The sequence below is a fragment of the Hemicordylus capensis genome, chromosome 1, assembly GCF_027244095.1.
Source record: "Hemicordylus capensis ecotype Gifberg chromosome 1, rHemCap1.1.pri, whole genome shotgun sequence".
Taxonomy (NCBI): Eukaryota; Metazoa; Chordata; class Lepidosauria; order Squamata; family Cordylidae; genus Hemicordylus; species Hemicordylus capensis.
Window position 1 is genome coordinate 296,688,885 of NC_069657.1, and position 24,456 is coordinate 296,713,340.

At 43.1% G+C, this 24,456-nt stretch overlaps 1 protein-coding gene across 32 annotated transcripts in view; it reads right to left on the reverse strand.

Annotated features, from left to right (window-relative positions):
- DST (dystonin) overlaps positions 1-24,456 on the reverse strand; it is a 488,434-nt gene that overhangs the window by 158,124 nt on the left and 305,854 nt on the right. For 22 of the 32 annotated variants that reach the window (XM_053286451.1, XM_053286446.1, XM_053286475.1 and 19 more), the window contains 6 exons: positions 20,039-20,127; positions 19,057-19,192; positions 12,292-18,015; positions 11,730-11,879; positions 7,166-7,381; positions 466-612 (listed from right to left, as the gene is read on the reverse strand). In XM_053286451.1, coding sequence (XP_053142426.1) covers positions 466-612; positions 7,166-7,381; positions 11,730-11,879; positions 12,292-18,015; positions 19,057-19,192; positions 20,039-20,127 — 6,462 coding nt within the window. The remainder of the gene's footprint in view (positions 1-465; positions 613-7,165; positions 7,382-11,729; positions 11,880-12,291; positions 18,016-19,056; positions 19,193-20,038; positions 20,128-24,456) is intronic. The other 10 variants (XM_053286478.1, XM_053286467.1, XM_053286471.1 and 7 more) reach the window with 2 other exon arrangements.

Genomic DNA, 24,456 nt, shown 5'->3' on the forward strand with positions numbered 1-24,456 from the left:
GTGTTTTATTGCATTAGAGAGGTTTAATGGCATCCATGGCATCAATAAGATATTAAGATAAATATTAGAGCCACGTTTCGTATACTAGATACCACCAGAAAGAAAATTACAGGTGGGCTTCAAGAAATGTAGATGTGCCAACTTGTGCCACCCCTTTCAGATCACCTGAACTAATAGCAGCTGATAGCAATTGGCCCGGGGATCAGTATCCTGAACATGTGGTAGCTGGAACTCTGATTCAGAGTGAAAGTCGCCTCCAAAATTCACCATATCTAGAAGTACTCTAAGTCAGGGATCCTCAACATTGGGCCCCCAGATACTCTTGGACTTCAACTCCCATAATCCCCAGACCCAGTGGCCTTTGGCTGGGGATTATGGGGTTGAAGTACAAGAACATCTGGGGGCCCAACGTTGAGGATCCCTGCTCTAAGTAACAGTAACTAATTATCACTAAGTGGTACTTGCCTTGAATAACTGAAATGTTTGCTTCATATCTTCTATATCACACATATCCACCTTGAGGTTATTCATGGTTTCAATCTTCCCCATGATCCAGTCTGTTGACTCCTGAAGCTTGACTAAGTGTTCTTGATGCAATGCTGCAAGTTTAACCTAGAAAAAGAAGTTCAGAAAAGAGATTTTTCCCAAAAAAAACACCCCACTTCTAGAAGACTCAAAACCAAAATATTTCCAGAAATGTTTGAGAACTAAAAATATTGGCATAAATGAAAGGATTAGGGAATTACTCCACCATATCTTGTGTCTAAGACATGCAAGAACACTCTGCTGACACCAACATTTTTGCACGCAAAGTCTTCTATTTAATAACTACACATACAAAAAGAAAAAAGAATGAGTATGACTATTACACAATGAAGGAACTCCGTTTTAGAGACTGGCTACATATGGAGAGTAAGAGAAAACTGACACACACATACACATCACCTGATGACTCATCACTCCATAACTTTATTACTGGATGATTCACAGCTGAGCATGCAAACTGCCACACTAAAAAGCACTGTGATTGAGGAGATGCAAAGTGAAATGAAAACTCTGTCTCTGGTGTCTTTTATGTTAGCTGATTCATACATGTGACTTATCACCTGACACTGCAGTTTTCACAAGATGAACACACTTGCATGAACTTGCCATAATGGTGTTTCAGAAGAAATACAGGTTACTCATCCGTAACTTTTGATCTGGAAGTGATCCGTTGCAGTCATAAAAGTGGGTTCTGCACCTGCAAGGGACCATTCGAGCAAAACTGACTAGTTCCTTGAAGCGCTAAGCTTCACCCCCTGCATGTGGTGCACTTCTTTAGTTTGGGCAGGCTAGCATTTCCCCCTCAGTTCCTGAAGGACCAACATTTGGATTCAGTCATCGTAATGATCCAGTTCACCGTTTGATAAGCTAAGTAGCACTTCATGCTCTATATATATATATATATATATATATATATATATATATACACGTTTTGTCACTTTGCGTACTGCAGCGGGGTCAGCGGGAGGGTCTTATGACTGCAATGGATCACTTCCAGAGCCATTGCTACAGATGGGCATCCTGGATTGTGATCCATTGAACTCATGAGAGTGGGTGACTAATGAGCTGTTAGTCTGGAAGCGGGTGTAGTATGCTAAGGTAAGAGCATACTTTCTGCACACCCCTCCCGAAATTGGCTGGTGCTGCAGAGCAAAGGACCAAGGCATAGTGCTTTACAAAGGTATGCTCAAGGGACCACGCTGCTGCTGTACAGATGTCCTTGAGTTGAATGTCAGCCACACGGATGGCAGAGGTAGCATAAGCCCTGGTAGAGTGATCCTGTATGGTCTTTGGGAGCTTCACTTTTTGGTGCTTGTATGCAAGGAAAATGAGTTCCACAATTGAGTGGGATAGTCTCTGTTAGGAAATTTGGTAACCTTTCACCTTGCCCTTGGAACCTACAAAAAGGTGTTTTGTTTTCCTATAGGGCTTGGTCGGATTCAAATAGAAGAGCAGTGCACGCCGGACATACAAGGAAAGCAGTGACTGTTCCAGAGCCATCATGGGATTTTGGAAGGTAGGCAAGACAATATTGCTGTTGATATGCAAGTCTGTAACCACTTTAGGTCTAAACACAGGGTCTAAGCGAAGCACTACATTATTACATTTTGCACAGGGGGCCTTGACATGAAGGGAATTTAGTTCGCTCACTCACTAAGCTGATGTTATGGCAAACAGAAAGGCCGCCTTTAGCGTCACAAATTAAGGAAGCGCTGTCACCATAGGCTTGAATGGAGACTCTGTTAATGCTGATAGAACCAGGGACACACTCCACTGTTCAGTAGGTCGACAAATAGGAGGTTGTTTAGGCCTTTTACAAATCTCTTCGATTCCAGATGTGAGAAAACTGTTTTTCCATCCCACCCAGGATGGTGAGCAGGGATGGCAGCCAAATGGACCTTGATGGAAATGTTGGCCAGCTTCTGCTGTTTCAGAGCCATGAGGTATAGCAATACCTGGTGAGAAGTAGCAGCCTGGGGCAGGAAGCCATGCTCTTGTGCATATATCCTAAAAGGCTTCCATTTGCTGTTGTAGTTGACATGAGTAGATTTCTTTCTGTCGTTGAGAAGGATGCCAATCAACAGCCTATCCTCCAGGCAGTTAGGTTCAGAGTTTCCCGGTTGGGTTGGCGGAGCCTGCTGCCCTCTTGTCCTATAAGAACCTCGTGCTAAGGCAATCATCTGTGGCGACCCTTCAACGGTCTGAGTGATTGTTGAAACCATGGCTGTCGAGGCCACTATGGAGCAATCAATATGCAATTTGCAGACTCCTGCAGGATTTTTGCCAGGACACTGTTCAATTGTGCGTAAAGGAGGAAATATATAGAAAGTGATGACTCCAGTTGAATTGGAAGGCATCTCCACTGGAGTTGAAGCAGATCCCGGCCCTCGAGCAACACTGGGAGCACTTTTTGTTTTCCGATGTGGTGAACAGGTCAAAATCCAGGGTCCCCCAGGCCTTACCAGTGCTTGGAGGTATTTGAGGCTGATTTCCCATTCGTGCTGTTGTAGGTAGATTTGTGACCTGCTGAGGCAGTAGGCTAGAGTGTTCTCCACACCTTTGATGTGGATCGCAGTCAAAGACATTCATTGCACTATTGCCCGATTCAAAATTTGCAGGCTCAGCACGCAAAGGGAGTGGGAGACTGTCCCTCCTTAGCATGTACTTGATCCTGTTGAACGATGGTAGAGTTGCAGATTCTATCGCATAGCCCGTCTGGACTATGTGAAGGACCCAACAGTCCGATGTTATATTGTACAATCCTAAGGCATTACGTGCCAGCCTGATGTTGAGGGCAGCTAAGTTGGATTGAGTGTTGAAGATTGGCATTGGGAGCTCTTAGAAAGGTTAATCCAGAGGACAGGCCACACAATCAAAGATGCTGTTTTCCTGAGTCAGATGATTCCGGGAGCAGACGTTGAGAATTCCTCACTTTCAGACTGAAAGGTTCCTATTAAAGTGCTGATAAGGCTTATGGTAGCCTCTCTTTTCCGATTGTTTATAGGAGTATTGATGTTTGCCCAACAAATGGAATTTGGAAGAGTAAGTCTGGGAAGGTGCGGTGAACATTTTTGCAGTGAATTTGGATTTTTTGACGGACTCCATGGTGGAGTCTGTAGACTCACAGAAAAGACCTTTGACATCAAATAGCAGGTTTTCCACTCTGTCCTTAATATCTGGTTGGAGAGCAGTGGATCGCAGCCATGCATGCCTCCGCAGGGAGATTGCAGTTGCCAAAGTGCGTGACTCAGTTTCTGCTAGGTGCTTGGCATTGTTCAACTGCTGCCTGGTAAGGAGGGTTACTATGACGTGAATGTCATTGAACCTAGCCAAGAATTCCTCTGGGGATAAATTGGCCTGTTCATTAGAAAGAGAATCCCACAAAGAATGGGAGTATTTGGAAAAACAAGCAGTATAATTTGTAATTTTGAATGCAAGACAAGAAATTGAGTAGATTTTGTGACCCATGACATCTAACTTGGGGCCCTTCCTTGTCTCCTGGGGTGGTATATCTTCTCCTTGTCTTGGAAGAAGGAGCACAGTCCATGATAACTGAATTGGGAGATGGGTGCTTCAGTAGAAAACCGTTCTCTTCCTCCTGTATAAGTTTTCCAGGCATTTGGAAGTGGGGGCAGAAGTCTGGAGAACCTCCCATGCAGACTTAGCAGCCTTGGTAATCACTGGGAGCAAAGGAAGGTGCACAGGTTGTGTGGTAGCCATTGAATTGAAAAACTTGTAGGCAGGATCGTCCACTTCCTGTGTCTTTCTCTTGAGTTGCAAACCCAGAGCCACACCCATGTCACTGATCTGGCGGTGAGAGGATCGCATCTCCACATTTGGGGAGCTGTCATCCTTGGGAATCATCTTGACAGGTGAATCATATGGGTGCTCTGAAGGATCGGAGGTGGTGGACATAGTAGAATTGTAGTCATCCATAAGTATGAAAGTCCTTGGAGCCCAAGGGGCAGGTCTCCTCTTCTTTGTGGCAGTCTGTGTCATGGAGAACTTGGTGCCCAAGGTTATAGTTTGTGTGGGCTGACTTTTTAGTGGTGGAGCTTTCAGAAGTCCTGAAAGTCCGCACAGAGGTAGAGGTGAGGCAAATCATATTGGTAGGTAGTGCTGGGCGGGTGTGTCCCACCTGGATGGAGTGACCTGGGTAGCCATCAAAACCACTGCTGGAACAGGCACAGGATTCTCTGGAGGAGGAGTCACTTGGGAGGCTATGGGAAACATTGCAGCCGACGTCTGATGGAATTTCCAGAGCCTATAGTCATAGCAGTCTTGAGGGAGACTCTGTGGAAGCTGGACCGATAGGGAAGCATCGCCTCAGCCTCCTTCTTGAAGGGGTCCTTGGATGGCAACATAATCCCTTGCTGCCTTCCAGGTACATGAGTTGTTGGTCTGCATAGCAGAGACAAGTGTCAACATTGTGCGAAGAGCTTGAAAGGCTGAAGGAGTCAAGTGTGCTGACAAAAGAGGTCCAGCAGGCAACATCCTAGCTGTTCTTAGTACCAAAAGAGCAGTCGCATCATCGTCGGCATCAATCCTGTGGCTTAGAAAACTGTAGAAGTTGAAGCTGAAGGGGTGCTCTTGTTGGAATCTAACATGTGGGGAAGATGTTGGGAGTTACCAGGAACCAAGCAAGGATCCAGATTGTCGTCGTCGTCAGTATCAACTTCGAAAACAACTGGCAAGGTCAAAGAGTGGGGATCCACCCATTGAGGCAGGGATGCCAGAGAAGGAGATTGTAATGGAGTCTTGGCAGGAGGCAAGGACCTGTCAAGGTGTCAAGACGTTGACACCGAGGTTGGTATCGATGTGGACATCAACGTCAAAGCCAAGAGAACAAGGTGTTGAGAGGTCGACATTGACGTTGACTGGAGGCTGGAGGGAGACAGTGTTGTGGGAGACAGTCATAGGCTCTCCACATCAAGGCTTATCACCCTTATCCTGATGTTCTTGGGGAGGCATGCCCTCGGTAGCCTGGTCACGGTGTCAGGACTTGTGGAGTTTACGGTGCATGGAGTCCAAAGGCGGCTTCAGTGCCTTAAACGGGGCATCAGAACCTGATGGCATAGCACTCCGAGTTGAGGATATAGACTGCACCTCCACAGTTCTCGACTTCCATATCGACACTGTGCTCAATGTTCAAGGAACAGGCGCATTAGCAGGCAAACAGGGCACTGGAGTGCTTGGACAAAACGCCTTGTCATATAGCGTGGCCCAAAGGCATAGCACCTTATATTTGCACATTTAATGAGAGAAAGTAGGACATATTTTGCAGACTGATGTGTTATGCTTTTCTCTGACACAAAGAAGACAGAGCTCATAGTTGTCTGCTGAAGGGAGCTTAGCATTACAATGGAGGCGGCGCTTAAAAGGTCTTTTTCTTATCCATGAGGGGAAAAGACAAAATGATACTTAAATGCTGAAGTTAAGAGTCCATTTCAAGGCAGTGCCATCAAAGTTTCTCCATCAGTCCAAGTTGTAGTCGAAAGAATCTGTCCGTTTGTCTGGGGTTGTTTTGTTTTGTTTTAAATGATTAGGTAAAGAATAGTAAGGTCCTGTCCGAGTCAGAGGAGTAAAACAAAGTAATGTCTATCTCTTTTCCAGAGGAAAGAAGTTCCAACCAAGGAACTCACTGTCCGAGGTGCTGACACAATGGTGGTCAGAAAGGAACGGGGGGAGTGGCAGGATGCTAGCCCTCCCAAACTAAGGAAGTGTACCATGTGCAGGGGGCAGGGCTTAGCACTTCGGGGAGCTAGTTAATTCTAGGGATGTGCACGGAACCACGGAGGCGTGGTCTGGCACTGGGGGGAGTGTCACTTTAAGAGCGGGGGGTTAGTACTTACCCCTCCTGCCGCTCTTCCCCCTCTGGCGCTTGTCTTTAAACGAACATTTTTGGGGTGGCAGGGTTCCTCCCTGCCGCCCCTGCCCCCATCATTGGCTGCAAAGCTCTAAAGTAAGTAGAAGCTGGCGCTACGCATGCGCCCGGTGCGGGCACACCCACTGTTGCCGCCGGCGCACGCATGACGTATGTGATGCTCGTGCGCCGGCGGCGACAATGGGCATGCGTGCCCCGTGCCAGGCGCATGCGTAGCACCAGCTTCTACTTACTTTAGAGCTTTACAGCCAACGATGGGGACAGGGGCGGCAGGGAGGAACCCTGCTGCCCCAAAAACATTTGTTTAAAGACGAGCGCTGGAGGGAGAAGAGCGGCGGGAGGGGTAAGTACTACCCCCCGCCCTTAAAGTGATACTCCCCACCGCTGCCGGATCGGCCAAATTCTGGACCGGTCTGGAGGCCTTTTCCATGGCTCCGGACCGGGCACACCACTAGTTAATTCTGCCTGAATGGTCCTGCACAGGCACAACCCACTTTTGTGTGAGCAACGGATCATGATCCAGATCTATATGATCCCTTTCATTTGGGCTAACTTCCAGGGGATGTGTTTTAGCTACAGTAGCTAATATCAAGGAATATATATCATCATATATGAACTATACTTTAATCACAAGTTATTTTATACTTGATTTTGTTTTGAATATACTGGGACTGACCTCTTGGAATAGGATGGGCTAAACATCTAAAGTAAGCAAGCTGTGGTGCATGCACATACCATCTCAGAATCTACTGCAAGGACGATTTGTTTCGCTCGTTTTGAAGACATTTCACAGACCACAAAGAAATCCTTCTCCAAATGTTCATAGTTTTCTTTTAGATCCTCAAGTTGCTCTTTAGGTACATCCTTGTGCTGACATTTAAGAAACTCTTCTGCCAACTTCATATCTTTCCTCAAAATAACAGCAAAGCCAGCCAGTCCTGATTCAAATGACTAGAAAAAGAAAAAGAAAAAAATGCAGACAAGATCCATTAGGGTCATGTATAAACTTAACTGCACTGTGTAAGAGATTAGTTCCACAAGAATGACCCTGTGGATTTTAAAATACAAAGGTGTCATTAGCATTATATGATTAGCATAACACATCAGCAGAAGTAGTAATTCACTTATACTAGGCTACCCGCACAGAGCATCTGTGCGCTATTTGGGGTTGGCTGCCCTCCTCTCCCTCCCTCCTTCCCCCCTCTCCCTCCCTCCTGCCCCCCTCTGAACAGTCTTTCCCTCTCACCCCCTTTGTAGTCTCTCTGCTGCTTCCCCGCCGCTTTCTTGTCTCACCGGCCTGGCATGCCGCCTCCCCACCCCCGGCAGCCAGGCCGGGCTTTACCACCACTGCCGCCTCCTCCCCTTTGCCTTGTGCTACCGGGACGACCGTCCCGCCACCGTCTCCCACCTCCAGTGAGCAGGCCAGGCTTTGCCGCTTCCGCTGCTGCCTCCCTCTTACCTGGGATGGCCATCCCGCCGCTGCCTCCCGCTGGCAGACTGGGCTTTTCCGCCGCCTCTGCTGCCTTCCCCTCACCTGGAACAGCCGGGACAGATGTCCCGCCGCTGCCTCCCGCTGACAGGCCGGACTTTTTTGCTGCTGCTGCTGCTGCCACCACCTCCCCCGCCTTATCCTGGATGGCCTAGCTAGGTTGTCCCGCCACCGCCTCTCGGCGGCTGCCATTTTTTCTTTGCCCCAACTCTCGCTCAATGCTAGGAACTCTCACAAGAGTTCTGCCGCCAAATCCAGGAGTACACGCACCGGCTAAGAGAATATAATAGATTTAGCAGGGGGAGAGCAACTGGCCCTATCCAACCCCAGCAAAGCATCCCTCCAGTGGCTGTTGCTGGTACTGTATCTGCCTGTTTTCTTTAAAGATTGTGAGCCCTTTGTGGACAGGGGACCATCTTATTTATGTATTATTTATTTTTCTATGTAAACCACTTAGAGAACTTTGGTTGAAGAGCAGTATATAAAATATTTGTTGTCGTCATCGTAGTACGACAGAGATGGCTGAGGTCCATAAGACTGAGTGAAATGCAGTGGACAGAACACTGGATTGGGAAATTCTAAGTTTAAATCCCTGTTCAGCAATCAAGCCCATAATGCAACTTAGGGCAAGTCACGATCACTCGGACGAATACCTACTGTAAGAATGCAATGGGACAATCCCATTTATATGATTAACTCCTTGAAAGAAAAATGGGATACAAATATGATAAATGTGCCTCATATAACCATATTCTTATTGTCCAGATCCTCAAACCCACTTTGCATCATTCCCCTCTCAATCCCCAACAATTTCCCATTTCCATGCTTCCATAGGAGCTCCACCAGTCACTGCTGCTCCTACCCTCTCTCTTTCATCTCAGCCTAGGAATACTCAGGGGTAGGGATGTGCACAAATTGGTTTTTTAAAAATTTGATTTGTGCCCAAAATTGAATTTTTACTGATTTTGAACATTTCCACCAGAGGAAACAATGGAGATTTGAAGTTTCCATATGCTAACCCTTAAACAGATCCTCAGCTTTCTTTTCTTTTTTTTAAAAAAGCTAAGCTCTAGCCCTTGTAGAATAGGAGCTATGGAGCACACCAGCAAGGCATTGGGGTACTCATTTTATTTTTAGGAATATTGAAATGTTTAGATTCTTTGGTGTCTAATAACTTTTACTCATAATGAATCCCTATGAGGATTCATTATACGCCTTCGTTTCTTCTGTTAATTTTGACTATCATTGGACAGTGCCAACTGTCAACTGCCATGTGTCAAATACACCCCACACACAGAGAGACAAGGGTACCTAGTTTATTTTTTAAGGTATTTTTGAAGTGTTTAGATTCTTTGGTGTCTTCATTACACACCTTCATTTATTCTGTTCATTTTGACCCCACTGCTTTGCAGGTGGGGGTGGGGAATTAGTGGCATCCCATGTGCCAACTATCCCCAAACCCACAAGCCATTGGGTACTCAGTTTATATTTTAGGAATTTTTGAGCTGTTTAAACTCTTTGTTGTGTAATGAATCCTCATAAAGATACATTATGAGGAAAGGTTATTAGGCATCAAAGAGCCTAAACACTTGGAAAAGATCCTAGAACATAAGCTGCGTAGTGCCCCACTGCATTGTGGGTGGGAGTGGGGTGTAGTTGGCACATGGCAGTTGATAATTGGCACTGTCAAAAAGACAGTCAAAATGAATAGAAGAAATGGAGATGTGTAAAATGAATCCTCATAGGGATTCATTGAGGGAAGTTATTGTACACCAAAGAATCCAAACACTTGAAAAATAGTGATCACACATTTTGCTCCATTACTCCACTTCTACAAGGGCTAGAGCTTAGTTTTTTTTTTGTTTTTTTTTTTTAATGAAATCTGGGGGTCTGGGGGAATTAATAGGAGGGATCCATATCTTGAATTGATTCAAATAGAATCAGGTACAATTCAATTTGTACCCAAATCTAGCCAATGGACCACAGGGGTGATTTGTTTTTTCTCCAAAACACCCGAATAACCTAGATTCAGGTACAAATCGATTTGTACTCGAATCAATTTCCACATCCCTACTCAGGGGTCTCTTTCTAGGGGCCACGACTGCTGTTTCCATGATGTCCTTTTAGGCTTCCTGGACAATGGGCTACATATGACACTCACCATGGAGATTTACATCTTTGTGCTCAGTGTAACATGTAACCAGTTCCTCGGTCCCAGCATTTAAATGATTCTAAACCAACTGGGATCAAGATATCTGAAGGGCCATTTTCTCCTGCATGAAACTGTGCAACAAATAAGATAATCTTATGACCCTTTTTCTGGATTCCCCCACCTTCAAAAGCAAAGTGGGTATCTGTTGGACAAAGGGCTTTTTCTGTGGTAGCACCTAGCCTCTGGATTTCCTTCCCGAATATGATTTGCCTGACAACTTCACTGTTTTCATTAGTGCCATTCTAGGTCCATTCTACTCACTTGAACTTTCAATCAACTTCAATGGTTTTTAGCCTGCTTAGCTCATGAGATGACCTGGCATTCTGTGTCTGTGTGTTAGGGATGTGCATGAACCAAGGTGCACATTCCGAACCAAGGTTTGTGCACTGGTTCAGCACCGTGGGGAAGGGAACAGCAAGCAGGATCCTTTTAAAAAGAGGAGAGCAGGTCCTTACCTTCTCCCCTTCACTGCATGCAGCTTCCTGCTGTGGCGGCACCAGCATGCACATGTCATCCATGCATGCTGCCGCCATGCACAGGTTCTTGGAACAAGCGCTGCAGCAGCAGGAAGCTGCATGTGACAGTGGAGAGCAGGTAAGGACCTGCTCTCTACTTTTTAAAGAATATTGCTTGCTGTTCTCCTCCCCATGGTGCTGAACTGGTCTGGACCTTATCAGAACTGGTTCAGCTCTGAACCAGTGCACACAGTTTACCAGTGTACAAACTGCAGTCCATGCACTGGACTGCACAGTAGGAATTCCTACTGTGTGTCCATGTGTCAGTGTCTCCCCCACCCCCATCAACTTCGCAATGCCTGGACCAATATAAACCAGATTGGGCACAATTGTAGGACCACATAGGGACACCTCAATGGTGTTATTTGTGATGATGTCATCCACCCCGATTCAAGATGCATAAATGTTTGAGGCGCAAGTGGTCTAACTTTGAGCCGCCTAACCAATTTGAACCAAATTTGCTACAGCTGTAGGGACACATAGGGACACCTCAATGGCATAGTTGGTAATGACGTCACCCACCCTGATTCAAGATGGCGGACACATGAATGTCTGAGGCACAAGTGGGCTAACTTGTACACCATCTAACCCATTTGAACAAAATTTGGTATAGTTGTAGTGTGTGACACATAGGGGTGCCTCAACAGCCTAGTTTGTGATGATGTCATCAACCACAATTCAAGATGGCAGACATGAATGTTTAAGGCCGAAGTGGGTTAACTTGTGAAGATGATAATTATCAATTAAGATTATAGTGAAAGGAAAGTAGGCAGATTAGTTCTTACCAGAACAACATGTTAGTTTTATTCTGCTGGTTTTTGTGTATGGTTGATTTTATTGGCATTCCTGTATTATTTCATTATGGTTTATTTTGGCTGTATTTATTACTGTGATTTTAATTTTTATGTAAGCCACACTGAAGTCTCTTTTGGTGGAAAGGCAGGGTAGAAATTGTTTAAATAAACAAACAAAAAGGGGTGTTTATGGTTCTTGTTCTGCCTGCTTACGCTTCTTTGAACTGCCCAAAATTGAAGCTTATGAGTCCCGAGTTACACTCGCTAAATGTAGATAAAACAAGCTTACCTCTAACTGTTCAAGTTGTACTTTTAGGGCTTCCAAGTCAGTACTGATGGGTTGCAGATCATTTAAAAGAAATTTCATATCTTGAACTACTGTCAAGTGTCTTCTTAGATTCTTTGTGCACTGAGAATACTGTGGCATACCACTGGATAACTAAAAATTTTATTGAAAGATCCGTCATGTTCAGTACACCTTCAACTAAGCAGCATACAATAGTCAAATCTGTTTTCTTTACTACTCACATGTAACAAAAAGCTGATATTTTAAAATATGCTTGGTGGTCTCTTTCAATTGTTATTGGTGTTTCTCCAACAATGCCAAGCAATGTAATAGATAGATCAGTAATGGTTTAATTGCCAAACATGTGACAATTCTGATTATGCTAACAGTGCAACCACAAAACAGATTCTACAACAGTTTTACACACCTTTACCCAAGATAGGGGCTCCCACCTCATGTCCCCAGATGGTGGACTACAGCTCCCATCATCCTCAGCCACAATGGCCATAGGTCATTATTATATTTGTATATAATTATACAAATAATTATAACAGTTGCTACTTACTCTACTCTTTGCATCAGTTCCTGGTACGGAGTCCTTCAATTCCAAATCATCATCAGTGAATCTTTTTGGTCGACAGTTTGGCACTCCAGACCGGCAGTCTCCATTCAAAGCAAGAGCTTTATTGCATGTGGGAGAACCCTCTGCAATAGCTTCCACTTCCAAGCCTGAAGAACTTCCAGCTCCATTTGAGTTGGGAAAGGTATGATCAAGCTGAGAAGCAATCGATGTAGAAGAAACTGCAGTTTTTTCTTCCCAATCTCTTTCAATCTGGGCCTTCTCATCCATTGTTCCATGCGTGCCATCAGTTATTTGACTGCAATGGTCTTGCTTCAATATATCAAGTAAGAGATCAGGACTTCTATTATCAAACCAAAGATATGGAGCAGTATTACATTTATTTCCATTTATGCACAGTGAGGAGGCCACTGAGGCACTACTAGTATTATTACTTGTATTTGTGGCATTGTATTGACTAGACTCATTTTCCAAGTGTGTGGAGTTAACCATTTTGAGTAGATTTTGCATTAAAGCTCTTGTGCCAATGTAACTTAAAGGTTCATCTTGCAGCATATGGTAGACATGGCCATCTTTTAATTTGCCTTTTAGTATATTTGTTAAGCCTGCAGGTAATGTAGCAAACCCTTCCAAAGAATGTACTTTGTGTTCCTCTACTGGGGGAAAATGAGGAAACACATCTTTTTGTGATAGCTGCATTTCCCCCCTGATGCTTTTTTCTGCAAAAGCAGACTTATGTTCTAGAATACTTTCATTAGTATTTCTCACACCAGTGTGACTGACCTCTGTTTCATGTGCTTTCTGCTCAGTGCTATACTGGTTATCATCCTTGTTGTCTAATACATTACAAGATGTTATATGTATATGTTCCTCAGAAACAGTTTGAGCCGTGTTACCTAGTACTTCAACTGCTTCCAGATTCTCTATATTGTTAAAGTCACATTTGTAGCTTTGGGTTTGAGCATGATATACTTTGGAGTCAACAGTAATCTCTCTTTGTTTTCTAGCTGTAGCTTCCAAAGGTTCTGGCATAATTGATGCAGAAGAAGATTGCACTTTGGAGTACAGTTCTCCTAAATGCTGTTTCTCATTGTTTACATTGCTGGTTAGCATTTGCTCCTTTGTGTTCTGTATATCTTCTTGATCTCTTGCAACTTCCTTAAGAGAATATGAACCATCCTCTCTCAGTTTTACATCTTTTGCACATTGCTTTAAATAAGTAGAAAGGTCAAACTCCTTTGTATGGTCCACTGATTCATCTGTAGCAAAGCCATTAGAAGATTTAGCTAATGTTGTTTCATTTGAATCTTGGCTAAGATTTAATTTTTTATCACATAAGAGAAGATCATCAAAACCGTTTTTCATATGTAATGAACCGGTCTCTCCAGGGCTTTTCCTCAATTCATTTTCACTTGATTCCAGGGAATTATTTCCCATCGGAATGCATACTCCATTTCTATTTTGTTTAGGAGTACCTAATGTTCCAGCTTCTATTTTCTGTGTTTTCTCACAGTCTGAACATGGCACTGACATGTTGTCAGATACTCTAGGTTTGCTGTGGTCAGCGCATAAGCTGATTTGAGAAGTTACATCCAGCTCAGCCTGTATATCTTCTGATTCAGATACAATCTCTGATGCCACACCATTGCTTGTGCCCAACTGGGTGATTTTACTACTATGCAACAAAATCTTGTTTTCCATAAAAGGTTCAGATACCTGTTCAGCTTCTGGCTGTCTTTCATCTTTACTTTTACAAGGAAGGTCATCATGAATACTTTCTTCAGCAACATCAACTAAGTTCTGATACTGAGCAACACTGTTGTTTTCAAAACTACTTTTTAACTTCAAGAGCAAGTTGTCTTCCCCGTGTATATTCTTGCTTTCTGTTGCCTCTGAAAATGCAGTTACTTGGACTCCAGTGTGTTTATCATGGTACAGTGAGTAGTGCATTTCCATAACTTCCTCATCCTCGTAATCTGTGCCATCAGACGTATTATAATCAAAGTCCATATAATCATAACCTTCAAAATCCTCCTCTTCATTATTTTCACTACCCTCACATATGCTTTCATGTTCACTCTCATCAGCATCACTGTCCTCTTTCATGTCAGTGTCCTCATGCCCACCTCTTTGCACTTCAACTTCATGCAGAAGATTTAAGTAAGTCCCTTCACTTCCCTTCTCCTGACCCTTTCCCCCAACATCTCCAATGCCTTCTGCTGCCTCTTCTAAAACAGTGTCTAATATCTTTCCATGAAATGCTTCCATATTTATAATTTCCAAGGTATCAGTGTCACCTAATTCACCAAAGCACAGAATACATCCTTTGTTATTCAGGTCAATCTCAGAAGGTTTTGCTTCTTGTATACTTATTGGCCTGTCTGCTTTGCCCTCTATGTCTACTACACTACACTTTCCCCCAACATCTTCCTTAACAGCAAAGGAATCAACCTTGTCAATTTCGGCAACATTATAAAGACTGCCATTGTCACAGCCAATCTGTATAGTATCACAGGCCTCAAAGCTTTCTTTATGTGGAGCTGCACTACTAGGATATTTGCTGTCTTTATAGTCATTATTATTTTCTAACTGTAAAATGTGGCTTTCTCTTTCATGCAGAGGCTCAGGAGGCTTAAATTTACTGCCTTCCAGAACTAATCTGCCACTTGACAATGTTGCCCTATTGTCATCCAAAGATGAGACATTCTGCATCATTAATATATCAACATTCATACTGACTTCCAGAGGTGATCTCCGTTGGCTATCAGAACTAATAATAACAGATGATCCACCAAGAGCTTCAGTTCCGACTTCCACTGGGAGCCCAGCATTTGTATCTATGTTTTCTTCCAATGGTAGGCCAGAATGAGTAACAGTATAATCTTGCTGACGCAGTCCAACGTATTTATCTTCAATAGGATATTCCAGCAGTGGTACCCCATCAGAACTGATGGGATGGCCATACAGTGATGCACAATGTAAATTAGTTTTATCTATGGATGGTTGTATATCATTGAAAGCAATGATTTTCAGAGATGTCTCATTTTCAATCTGATGTTCCTGCAATAATTCATTAGTCAAAGTGGTTTTGTCTTCTAGCAGTGGATCATTATTGGGAAAAGTATGTTTTTTTAGCACTGGCATACTAGAGTTATTGGTGTAGTCTTCCATTGATGGGCTATCATGTGTATGGCCTCTATGTTCCAAGAGTGGCATATCTTGCAAATTAGTATGGCCTTCCAATCTTCCTGTAGATTTATTAGCAGGGTCTTCCAACAGTGAATTGTCATAGATATTTGGAAGCCCTTCTTGTGGTGGTTTACTATTCATGAGATCTTTCAGTAGATACGCGCCATGCATTATAGAATGGTCTTCTAAAGGTAACTTGCTATTCTTATCAGTGAAGACTTCTAAAGAAGATCCACGATTACTGTAATTAAGATCATGCAACAGTGAAGTGGTGTTACTTTCTAAACACAACATCCCACCCTCATTACAAGCCCCTAATTCAGTAGGTTCACTTAAGCATTTAGTGCCAGGTTCCATGCTGGTGCATAAACTATCCTGACAGACATCTTTTACTGCATCTTCTTTCATAAATACAATTTCTTCTTTAGTCTGCAAATTATCAGGCATGCATTTCTGCATGCTATTGACCATGACATGTGAAATATCATTGCTCCCTTGAACTTCTCCTGAATTAATAGCTGAAGGATCATTTACATCCCAACCTTTTTTAAAATCTCCTGTAGAATTGTTGTCCTTCATCTTTCTTTCCCCTTCAATATAAATGCTATCTTCAGTTAATGTCAAAGGAAGACTTGTTTGTGAATAGTTTAAAAGACATACTTCATCATTTCCAGGTTTTGCTTGTTCGGTTACGTTTTCATGTAGGTCCACTGGTATTTGTTCAGAATGTTCTAGCAAACTTCCTAATACATTTTCTTTTTCAGGATATGGATTTGTACTGGCTACCTTTCCTGATTCAACTTCCTGTTTACAAGATACAGCCCTCAGGGCACATTCTCGTTGCTCCAAGTCAACAGCCACAACAGGGAAATCATTTCCCCCTGCACTTTTGCTATTTTGGTGATCTTTCCAATACTCTTCCCCAGTATTGTCATAATAAATTTTTTGGACACTTGTTTGTCGACCTGCAGTATTGCTGGCGAAACAGCTAAGCACCACATTTTCAGGCCACTGCTCAAGACTGGACCCTTTTGTATTTACATAAGACTCCCGAAACCATCCTTCAATATGAACGGCACTAAACTCAGAATCATTTCTATCTCTTAACAAGCTGACCATCTCCTTTAAGTCACCACAATGCAACAAAAGTCTCTGCCCCGTAGTTGTGTCCATACAACTGTTTATCATTAGATAAGAAGTGAATAGCTTTTGCGTTTGTTCTGCACTGTTAGGTATGGGCTTTCTGATGTCAGCGGGATCTACATCCTTTCCATGGTCATGTTGGATAGATGGGTGGAGATGATAAGATGATAGCCAAGTTGCAGTCATTTTCAAAGGGAATGGTATATCATCCATAGTAGGCATTTTGTCAGGTAGGGACACACTATTCAAAATAGATGCAGTATTACCATCTATTACTCCTCGCTGGGTAGCATTATCCAGGCTGATCACCTCGCCTGTTTCTGGAATATAAAGTGCTGCTATTTTTTGCCGCCCATTTAGAATTTTGCAGGCTAGCTCATTTGGTATCATGCCTTGATGCAAAGATGTAGAAACAGGAAATATTTCCCCACTGTGTGGCCAGATTAGTCCCATGAAGCCCTGCTGTGCCTGGAGTACCAGTAGGGCACTACTAGAGGATATTAAGTTGCACTGTACAGCTTCGTCTATAGTCAAACGTTCTGATGAGCTTGGGGACACAATCCCACCTGTCTGAACCTGGTGAGTCAAAATGGCACAAGCAGCATCCTGATCAATAACCCCTTCTCTCATGGCCTGCTCAACAGTCATTCTGTGTCCTGCATCTGGGTGAATTAACCCTCCTGAAAGTAACTGAGCCCCTAACAGCCTGATCATGGTGTCCTTCTCTATCAGTCCTTCATGAGCTGCTCTCAAAATAGTTATCTTTCTTCCACATTGCAGCATTATTGTGCCTCCCTCTTGAGGGATCACAGGTAAGAGCCTCAAACCTGTTTCTTTATGTACTATGGTTCTTTCAAGCAACTCCTCAAGGGAGATCTTTTCTGCAGTATTAGGGTCAATAAGGTCTCTGCAACTATCATTTCTTTCTAGGAGCTTCGTATATAATGGTGCTGAAATCAAGTTCCTCTGGAAAGCTTTGTGCAAAGTCAGCTGTTCTCCTGTGGCTGGTATCGTTAGATGCCCTCTGGAAAGCTGAATCTCAAGAATTTTAATAACCAGAGGTTCTGAAATTAGACCTTGTTCCAAAGCAGCTATAGCTGGGAGTGTTGTTAATTGTGATTCTGAAATTATCTTTTTAGCATTCTGCAAGCCTTGTAGTTGAAGTATAGCTTGTTCATCAACAATTTGGTGGGCTTTTGCTTCTTCAAAGTCAAAACTCTTTCCTGAATCTGGTGAAATTAGACCCGATAAAACAAGCTGACTCTCCAGTAATCGCATTCCAGTGTCATAGTCAATAAGGCCTTTATAAATTGACTGGAAGATTGAAAAAATCTCTCCGGTGCTTTGATTAATGATGCCAGCTATGACTCTGTCCACCTAAAAGTGAGTATTAAAAATATTTTTCAGCATCTTAGAAACCATAAAGAGGTAAATCTTTTAATTTTAATACTTATCTATGAACAGCATAGAGTTACATACTTACCAGAGTTGGAGCAAGACTGTGAATGTTAGCAGTTCAATGCAGAAGTGATCTAGGTCAGTGATTCAACAGCATACGGTGTGATAAAAGATTGAAACACGACATGCATCGGTGAACCAAAAGCCTATGCTTGGCATACATTATCAATAGGGTTAGTGAAAGATAACAGATAGACAATCATATGATGGGCAAAAAGGACATGTACCTGAATGGTAAACTGTCATGCCATATATATATGCTTGGTAAGAGGTTAGGATATTCAGAAAATAGTACATGGTACAAAAATATGCATGCTATTCATGTTTACAGCATACAGCACTTTTACAGAGAAACCCAAACACATAGATCAAGTATTATGCTCACTTAAAAGCAGTGCATCTTTGTATATGCTCACTGAAATTTTGCAACCTTTCAGAAGCAATACTGGATACACATATGTATGTAGGGATATATCTGTTGATGAATGCACCTTTTCACAGTCAGTGAGTGCATGGGTTCCAAACTACATATCCATCTGAAATTGACTGAACTCCTAAAATTGTGCATATCTTCTGAGATACCTCTAGAAGAACATACAGCAGGGTAATTTTCTTCGTATCATGTTTCTGAAGCACAGACTTTTGACAGGATTCAAAGTATGGTTTTAAAGATATGAGTTAAGTGATGTATGATTCTTTGCTCTTAGTTCATGCAAGACACACAGTATAAAAGTTTGTATATAACTTTCTATATATTCATTTATGCACATAAAACACTAATTACAACTGCACAAATCTTCTGAAAACTGTCAGTCATTTTAGTTCAGATTTTGCTTTTATGATACACACCATACACCATTTCACTTTTCAGTATTAATTTATAGTTCTGCAACCATGCAACAATACAGATTTGGAAGAACATGTGATATAGCCAGCAATATAACACAGACTGTAAGCTACCTTGTCAACCATGGTTTCATCATCTCCATTTTGCTCTTCCTGCAACTGCTTCAAATCTTCATTGGACAACAGTTTATAAGCTTCTTGCAAGGAGCTCACATGAGTTTCCATTTCATTTTTCTCTTCCTCCGTCATTCTATATATATATGTATTTTTAAAAAATAGAAGCTGTGAATGCAAGTGCTAGCAATTTCAAAGCATTTGGTCTTCTCTGAAGAAAAAATAAAGAATCTGGATGTCACTAAAAACTGACTCCTACCTTAGCTTTAGTAAGCTTCATAACAAATTTAAAAAACTCAAAAATCATTTTTTAAAAATATTGGGCAGCATCCAAACTAGTCAGTCATGACTAACCCCACTGAAATTAATAAGCCAAGTTAGGTACAACTAACTTAAGTTCCATTTATTTCAATGGGATTTTGTCATGATTTAGTCTTGACGCTTTGTCTTATATGCTAGCATATGTTTGCTGATCGGAATAAATATGTGTTGCTGCCAGATATAGTCAAGGGGCACTCACTGTGGAATCAATTTAGCACACAGTGCTTTCTCTTTCTCTCTTTTTAAAAGTGTTTGTGCTAGAATTGAGAAGCTTTTAGCCCACAACTTCATTATCCTAACATCCCACATAGAGGGAACCACCAAGCTGAGTCTCCCCATTAAATATGAATAAAAAGAGGGTCGTATGGGCAAAGCTGTCACTGAATATATGCTGATTCTCACCTGTGTGGTTACCCTTGCCACAGTCAATGTAAAATCCTACTCCAATTTAATTACAAAACAGGGATGTCACTTACAAAGAGAAGGCGGAGGGCAGTTCTCTCCTCCTGTGTTTCAGACTGTATGTACTTAAGTTTCAGAAGCTCCTATATCTGTGATCTACACACTGGTTCTATACACCAAGGGAGTGAATGCTGCTTTCTACCACAAATACTGAAGGGTCACTCTTATTTTTAAAATGCAATAACAACAGTGAACGTACTTATCACTATGTTTTGCTAAAAATGACTGTGATGTTTGCAAAGCCTCCGATATCTGTTCTTTCTTGGTTGACAGTTCTTTAGAGGAAATCTGAAAAACAAGAAAATATGTTGAAATGCCCATAATGCCATTTTAAAACAAAGAAATGATAGGAAATGCACTTTACCACAAAGGATAAAATCAAACTTTAAAAAGGGGGTACATGGACATTTCAACAACAATAAAAGAGGAATACAAAGTATTTTTAATAACAGGAATATATGTTACAGAAATTATTACAAATATATTTTTGTTCTTTAGCAAGCTCGTCCACATAGCCTTAAAAATATACTTGCTTATGAAAGCAGTTCCAAAATGAGGTTAAATTCATAGGTGGTTACTGGGAACAAAAGCCATTTAATTTTGCATGTAGAACACATAATCATTAATAAAATATTTGTGAGCTAATCTTCTGAACAACTTCATTCTGTTATTTGTTTTCATACTTTGTAAGACAATCTAACTATATTGTTTTTTTTAAAGAATATGTATTCTCTCAATATAAGCTGCAACTTAAGATGATGTCTACATAACTTAAAAGCTTGCATTTCCAGCAACGTTAGCATTAGTTGGTTCAATAAATTTCAGTAAACTTAAAAACTAAAGGAATTGAACTAACTTATCAGTCTTGCCCCAGTATAGAGTGAAACATATCAAAAAGGGTCATAAGCAGCAGGATTTCATTATATGCTTTCAGGTTTGTGAGCGCTGTACAGAGGATAATTTCCAAGAAACACTTTCTCTTTCCTGGTTATGCATCAATAGACCTGATCTAGCATAGGAAACTTGAAAACAATAGAGATGGAATGGAATGGGGAAAACTCCAAAAGTGGGGAGAAAAGGCTTGTTTGCTCTGATTTCCTAATTGCAACCCTGCTCCCAGAAGTGCCATAAATATATATTGATTAGATCAGATTGCAAACAGTGTCTGGCCTAGTCAGTTTCGCTCCTGATAGCAACTGTGCACAGTTGCTCTAGGAACTGGGAGAGGAGTGTCTTACTGTTGGCACCATCCAACTGCTTGTCCACTGCAGTAAAGGCAATTACACTTCTAGAGGCTTTTCCAGAAATATCTTGGCACTCTTGAAAACACAGACACACTGAAACCCTCCTCTAGCTAGAGATCATGGGTCGCATCTGCTCATGGAAGGCATCTCCACCTGACTTCAGTAGATAATCACTTCTCTCTGTACTTCATCCCACCCTCTTCCAGAATCTCCACTCACTCTCAGAAGAGGCTTTTGCGGTGTGGGGGGGGTGTAAATGGGGCTGCTGCAGGTGATCATGGCTACTCTGTGGAAGTTATTGGTCTGAGAGAAATAGTAAAACTTGACTAAAAAAAGAATATTCATAAGAATATCAGCTAATACTGAAAAGGGAGATGAGCTACTTCCACAGGCTGTGATTAGCTGGGCTTCCTCCCTCACCCCCGGCCCCTTTTAAGCTGTGGTTCATTCTGTGATTAGATAATCTGGGTAAATAGATATGTGAAACATAACAGATAGAGAGTTCTGTAGTCATAGTATAGCTCCCATGTTTACTGAAGGGTGTACTTGGCAGTGAAACAACCATGTAAAGAATAACATGCCCTCTTTTCCTCTATCACATCAACTTTGCTGAGCTGCCATGATATGGACTAGTATGTTGCATCTTCTTTCAGTGGTGTAGTAATGAATGAAGTCTGTATTGTTCCCCCACTTCCTGCTCCCCACCTGTTGAAATGAGTTTGACTGCTCCTGGGAGAGTGCAGCTCTATATGGCACCTAGTCAGTCTACAGGGAAACTCTGGTTTCTATTTGACGCCACCATCATTTGCTTTTATTTGAACCTACCAAAAGGAGATGGGCATTGGACTAATTCTGCTCCCAGTAAAACCCATGGAAATACTTCAAATGGCCACTACTGGCTGCTTTCTAAAACAAAACAAAAACTCAGAACACCCTCAGGCTAACACTCGACGTTATAAAATTAGTATTTCCTAAGGAAATATTTCTTTTTCAGATAAATGCAGTTCAGCAGTAAGAAACTGGTTTTAAAAGATTTGAAGTTATCTGTGGCCTGGTATAGTTTGTTTATTTAATTAAACAGTAAGGATTTATCATGTTGTGAATCAGCTAAGAAATGTGCTGATAACTTCTCATGCAAGTTGTCTAACATGAGAAACAGGAAGTCTATTCATAGAGACACAAACAGCAGCTTCAGTGAACAGGAATATTTATATCTCATCTGCTTACTCTCCCAGCATCTTTCATATGCTTCTCCAATGTTACACTGCTGCAGTGGTGCAGCTAGGTTTTTGCAGAGTCTGGACCTAATGCTCTCCTCCACAATATGCAATGAAAGAAAGAAAGATGCAACTATGTTATTTGTAGAGCACCTAAGTTATTCTATGGCAACTTAGGAACATAGGAATCCACCATATACTGAATCAGGCCATAGGTCCATCTAGCTCAGTATTGTCAACACAGACTGGTAGCAGCTTCTCCAAGGTTGCAGTCAGGAATCTATCTCAGCCCTATCTTGGAGATGCCGCCATGGAGGAAACTTGGAGACTTCTGATCTTCCCAGAGCAGCTCCATCCCCTGAGGGGAATATCTCCCAGTACTCACACTTCTAGTCTCTCATTCATATGCAACCAGGGTGGACCCTGCTTAGCAAAGCGGACAAGTCATGCTTGCTACCACAAGACTAGCTCCCCTCTTCCCTGCATCCATACAAGGAGGGGGGGGGGGAGAGAGAGAGATGGACAAGTGAAAGGCAGGAGAGAGAGAGAGAAAAGGAAGCAGGGAGGAGAGAAAGAAAGGAGAAAAATAAAGGAGATGAGTGGAAAGAGGAAAGGAAGAAAGGAAAGAAGTAAGGGAGGAGAAAAATAAAAGACAGATGTGAGAAGAAGGAAGGAGAGAAAGAGAGAGACAAGGGGGAGAGGGAGGAAGAGAGAGAAAGAGATTGAAGGAAGAGACAGACAAGTGGAAAGAGGGGAAGAGCAAAGGGGAGTGGGAAGAAAAAACCTGCACAACATGTTTGAGGGTCCAGGCAGGAGTCGAAAGGCAGAGGCGCACTGCATGGTGGCTGCTGAGGCTTCAACAGCTCTGCTGCTGCTCTCTGCAATCACTAATATGGTGTGGTCAGCGACTGCAAACCAAAGCAAGGACAGACCAGGGTGTGTGTGGTGAGGAACTGGAGGTGCGCTGGCAGTGGCCGGCTGCCTTTCCAAGCTGCAATCCATCTTGCCCGCAGCCAGGGCCCAAGGACTTCCAAGTGTGCTGGCAGTGGCCAATCGCTTCTTCGAGTCCAATGCAACTCATCTCACAAGCAGTCAGGGCCAGGAGGTGTGGCAGCTCCATGGTGCACTGGCAGTGGCTGGCTGCCTCCCTGCGCCACAACTCACACCCCTCCCACCAGGAGCAGAATCAAGGCACAGTGGTAGTGGTCGACTGCCTTTCCAAACCACAACTCATGCTCCTCGGCTGGGGAGGAGACTCCTCTTCGTCCCCAGCCGAGCACAAGTTGTGGCTGGTGTCCACCAGCTGGCTGGGTCTCAGGAATGCTGATGGCAGTGGCCGGGGGCCTCCACAGAGCATGGGGCCTTGGGCCCCAAGGTGCTATAAGAATGGTGCCACTGCACTGTTGACATGAATAGATCACTTGAACGAGCAGTTATGCATGTATATTAGAGCCTACTAACACCAGCAGTCAATTTCGAGGGGACATTTGAACCCAGAACTAGGCACATTCAGGAGTGAGAAAGAGATAGAGCCCTTTTTATATCAATGAAAAGCTGCATGTATGGGTGTTTCCAATGGAATGTTTATGGGGCAGTTCTCCCATGAGGCCAAGCAGGCAGTGTGGGCACCCCACTCCCTGCCATGGGCACCACTGCACCTGCCTGCTGCCACCACCTCACCTCCTGTCCATGGATCTTTTCCTTTTCTTGCCCTGCCCCTAACTTCAGCAGCCCTGCCTCTCCTCATCACTGCTGTTCCAGCACCAACTCGCTCACTCTCCCGCTGACTCTCCAGCAATAAGCTTGTCCAACTTGACTCCCCCAATTCAGGAAAAGACAAAGCAGGCAAGCTTGCGGCACAGGAGTAAGTGAGCAAGCTGGTGCTGGAGTAGCGGCATATGGTGAAAGGAGAGACAGATGAGCAGGTGAACAAAGCTGGATGCCATCTGTCTGACACAGCATGAAGCAATGCAGCCAGGAGAGTGGGTCCCAAAAGGAAAGCAAGAAGTGATATGGCCACATTGAAAGGCAAAGCGCAGCCCAGAAGGTGAGGTCAGTGGGGGGGAAGGCAGCATTGGGGCTCAGATCCAGCCCAGAGGGCAGGACTGGTGGGGTGGAGTGGCATGTTGCATTTGCCTTAAGCAGTGAAAGGCACC